Here is a 4,199-nt window from a genome sequence, read left to right as displayed (position 1 = left end):
TGTTGCCATATACTACTAACTTTTTTTAAATCACTAGACCAATTTAAATAAGTAATCTTCGTTTTACATTGGGTCTCTCAATTAATCTTTATGAAAGTATTTTGGATCACTACCTAAAGTGAATTTGTTTAACCACAAATGGCGTGGTTGAGTGGTTGGGAGGTGGGTCTCTTATTTGGGAGACTAGGTTCGAATTTAGCCTCCATCTGTTATTCAGCTATGAACTCGTCATATGGAATGTGCCTAATATGATTTACATCTCTTGTATAGTTTACAAGCTATTTCACAAAGTGATTGAAATATCAATGTCATAATCAAAATATTCTTAAAAAAAAAATTGAAATATCAATCTAGCTCATAGACATTACAAATTAATTAATCTCATTATGTACCATAATTTTATGAAAAAATCAATTTTCAACCAAACCAAGCATGATGTGGAATTAACAAACAATATACTATATATCTCATTGCAATATTAAGAGGGAGATAAAGATGAAAACATTGCATGACCAAGGTCTTCTTTTACCATCCTTTTTGTTTAATTCTTTTACAGTGTACATGAACAATATCATTCATAGGAAACTTCCACATGCCCTTCCAATCTTTGCATGTGCAGCATTTAAGAACTTGTCTTCCCTAGTTAAGACTTCTATAGCTAGATTCTTGTTTTAATGAAGATTAATTCAAACCCTAATTTTAAGGACACACATTAGGTCAGAATTGGTGGAGTAATATACTATAATCCTATGTATATAAACAAAACAAATTATAAAGACTATGACTCTTTGACCCCATTATCTATTAGATCAGTTTGAACACACCTCGACAATTATATTAAATATTTGTTATCTCCAACCAGCTATATCTAGATATTGTATATCTTTTTTTGTCTGTTTTGGAAGTTTAAAATGCTTATTTTTTTCAGTTTGATCAAGATTTTAGGAAGAAATAAGTGTTTTTGAATAGTTTCAAAAATTGTTTTTTCAGAGCGTATTTTTTTTAGAAATACATTTGGAATCTTAATCAAGCACAAATTGATGCTATAATATTTTAAAAAATAAACTATTCTTAAAACTCACTTCATACTATAAAAATTATACAAAAAAAATAATAAATAAATAATCGAATTTAGAATCTTATAATTGTCCCGCTATAAATTCATGCCTCTTACTTCCCTTTACACACACAACTAGCTAAACTCAGTTGAGGAAAATTTAGCAACAATGGCAAAGGCCCTTGTTCTTTTTCAAGTTTCAGTTTTCTTACTTAGCTCATTCACAATTGTTAGCCATGCTCAAGATGAGTGGTACTCATTAGACAAAAATGTTGACCACCTTGCACCAGCTCAAGCCCCTAAGCCACACCACCACCACCACCACCACCCCCACCCCCACCCCCACCCCCTCCCCATAATTTCCCCATCCCCTTCACCAATTTACTATCCAACAAAGCCACCAACTAAAGCTCCAACTAAGCCACCAACTAAAGCTCCATGTAAGCCACCAACACCATCACCTTATTATCCTTCTAGGAAACCTGTAGCTGTAAGAGGACTTGTTTACTGCAAACCTTGCAAGTTTAGAGGGATTAATACTCTTTACCAAGCTAAACCACTTCAGGGTAATTTCTTCAATATCGTTTTTCCTTTTTTTTTACTACATTAAAACTCATCTCATAAATAACTCAACTTTCAATCAAATGCACCATTTAGTCTTCTGATAACATGAGCATCAACATATAATACAAATTTTAGAAAATATATTTATACATAAAATATCTAATTTTACAAAGCGACCATGTATTCACATGCCCCAATTTTCACATTGGTAGTAGTGATGTACATAATTTTTCACCTTATATTTATGGTCTTACTCTTGAACTTTTGTGGTTGAATTAGACGTAAAACTTTTTTTTTTTTAATCATGGAATTAGAATCTATACATCCAAATTCACGATTTACTGAATTTTGGATGCCATCTTATATTATCCATGATTCAGATGTCCAATCGATCTTGAGACTTGAGTAGCCGTTGAGTTTCCACATTGGTAAAGATGTACATTATTTACCTCCTTATGTGATTTTAATTAGCAATCCTCACCTTATGAACTAACTTACGCTTATATAATTGGCTAAATTAAATATAGTTATCTTTTAAATGAACTCGATGCTTATCGATTGTACATTATGATGTTGCAGGAGCCAAGGTGAAGCTAGTGTGCTACAACACCAAAAAGACATTAGTAGAACAGGCTGAAACAGACGAGAATGGATTCTTCTGGATCCTTCCTAAACTCTTAAGCTCAGGAGCCTACCACAAATGCAAAGTGTTTTTAGTATCATCAAACAATTCTTACTGTAATGTCCCAACAAATTACAATGACGGCAAATCTGGTGCACTATTGAAGTACACCCCACCAGCTCCAGCTACTCATCTCCCTATTAAACCACCCACCCCTAAATATGATTTCTTTACTGTTGGACCTTTTGGATTTGAACCCTCAAAGAAAGTGCCTTGCAAGAAGTACTGATTAACTTGGAAAATTAGAAATTAAGATAGGAAGGGATGATGAATGTTTAAGGAGTTAATCTAAGTGTTCGAGAAAGAAAAAATTAAAGATTGTGTCCTTGTTATTTCCATTAATAAATGATCATGTATGAGGAAAGAAGAATGTAGTTTAATTTTCTTGTTTTTTCAATTTCGTTTATGTAATGTTTAAAGCCCAAACAAGTGAAAGGGATTTATAAAGTGTTTGTCTTCTATGTTTGTGCCTTTTTCTAACATAGTAGTATGGGCTTATGGTTTTGTGTGACTGGTTTCACCCACCGCACACCTAACACCTTCATGGATTGTCATATACTCCCGTTTTAATTTTGGAGTAACTTTCACAAATAGCCACTAAAATAGTTTTAATTATGTTCCATAGGTATAGTTTACTAATTACGATTCGTAGCTACATGTTAGAGGGAGAAAAAAGCGAACGAGATTGGGAGAGGAAGGAGAGAGGGCAGAGAGTGGAGAGATGCGAGTTATATATGTACATCGGTTAGATAATTGTATATATATAACTAGTATGTATATGTATCAATGATTGTATTTGTATATCTGCATACAATTTGCATCCATATATAATTGAATCGAGTTCAAACATTTGTATTTGTATATCAAGTCTCTCTCACTTTATACAAACACAAATTATATATACATTTGTATTTGTAAAATTTGTGTTTGTATAGAGAGAGAGAGAGGGGAAGACAAAAGAGAAATGGGCAGGGATAAATTTGTATTTATATTTGTGTATCTCGTCTCTCTCGCTTTATACGAACACAATAACAAATTATACGTTATGCTTGTATAATTTGTGTTTGTATAAAGTGAGAGAGAGATTGACATAAGAGAATCAAGAGAGAGACTGGGCAGGGAGAGGAGAGAAGCGAGGGAGAGATGATTGAAAAAGAGGAAGGAGGCGAGTGAGATTCCAGAGAGAGGCGAGAGAGAGGAAGAAGGGCGAAAGGTGAGAGAGAGGAGTGTAATTATAACTAGAAGTAAGTTCCGAATTGTAATTAGTGCAAACTGTAGCTATGATAGTTAATTAACTAGTATATGTTTGTTTAACCACATAATTTTCCCTTTAATTTTTGCGATTATCGCTTAACTTGAAACTATTTTATTCTTCTTTTTAAAAACTTTGTAATTTTGTGATTTAAAACAGTTATTTTTAATGTGTGATTATAAATAATTTCATTTAGAATAAAAGAGAAAATTTAAAGTTAAAAGTTATTCCTAAATTTAAAAATATAAACAATTTTTTACATTGACTAAAGAAAAAGGTGTCAAGTAAATCAGAACAGAAGAAGAATATGTTATAAGGCAGCTTGGACAGTATTTTGTTAAAGTTAAAAAAAGAGAGAGGAGGTATTTACGTTGTAATTGAAAAAGAATATTTTGTATATGAATATAGTATTATAGTATATATGAAAACTTATCTCAAAGATTTAAATCTAATACTTGCGGATTACTAAATATATATTCAAAATTATTGAAATAAAATAATTTTAAAAAATCATAAACAAACAACTGAAAATATCATAATTTCTAAAATTTTCTACTATTTTTTTTTTTACAAAAATCCCCTCTTTGATATATTTCTATCCCTTCTTGGATATATCTCTCCCATTAAGTAAAATAATGTATTAT

The 4,199-nt window shown here is 31.5% G+C and overlaps 1 protein-coding gene across 1 annotated transcript; it reads left to right on the top strand.

Annotated features, from left to right (window-relative positions):
• The first annotated feature begins 1,188 nt into the window (after nt 1-1,188).
• Nucleotides 1,189-2,571, top strand: LOC125822735 (non-classical arabinogalactan protein 31-like). Its single transcript, XM_049502171.1, has 2 exons — nt 1,189-1,623; nt 2,201-2,571. The coding sequence occupies exons 1-2, from the start codon at nt 1,227-1,229 to the stop codon at nt 2,530-2,532; spliced, it is 729 nt and encodes a 242-aa protein (XP_049358128.1). The 5' UTR covers nt 1,189-1,226; the 3' UTR covers nt 2,533-2,571.
• The last annotated feature ends 1,628 nt before the right edge of the window (nt 2,572-4,199 follow it).

Source organism: Solanum verrucosum, unplaced genomic scaffold, assembly GCF_900185275.1.
Source record: "Solanum verrucosum unplaced genomic scaffold, falcon-dt-bn FXZP01000103.1, whole genome shotgun sequence".
In the NCBI taxonomy this organism is placed as follows: domain Eukaryota; kingdom Viridiplantae; phylum Streptophyta; class Magnoliopsida; order Solanales; family Solanaceae; genus Solanum; species Solanum verrucosum.
This window is presented reverse-complemented; position numbering and strand designations above follow the sequence as displayed.

What these genes read in the sequence shown, in the direction of transcription:
- LOC125822735 (XM_049502171.1), top strand. Translation starts at nt 1,227, where the DNA reads ATGGCAAAGGCCCTTGTTCTTTTTCAAGTTTCAGTTTTCTTACTTAGC. An exon ending in CCAAGCTAAACCACTTCAGG is followed by an intron (nt 1,624 to 2,200) that starts GTAATTTCTTCA and finishes ATGATGTTGCAG; the next exon opens with GAGCCAAGGTGAAGCTAGTG.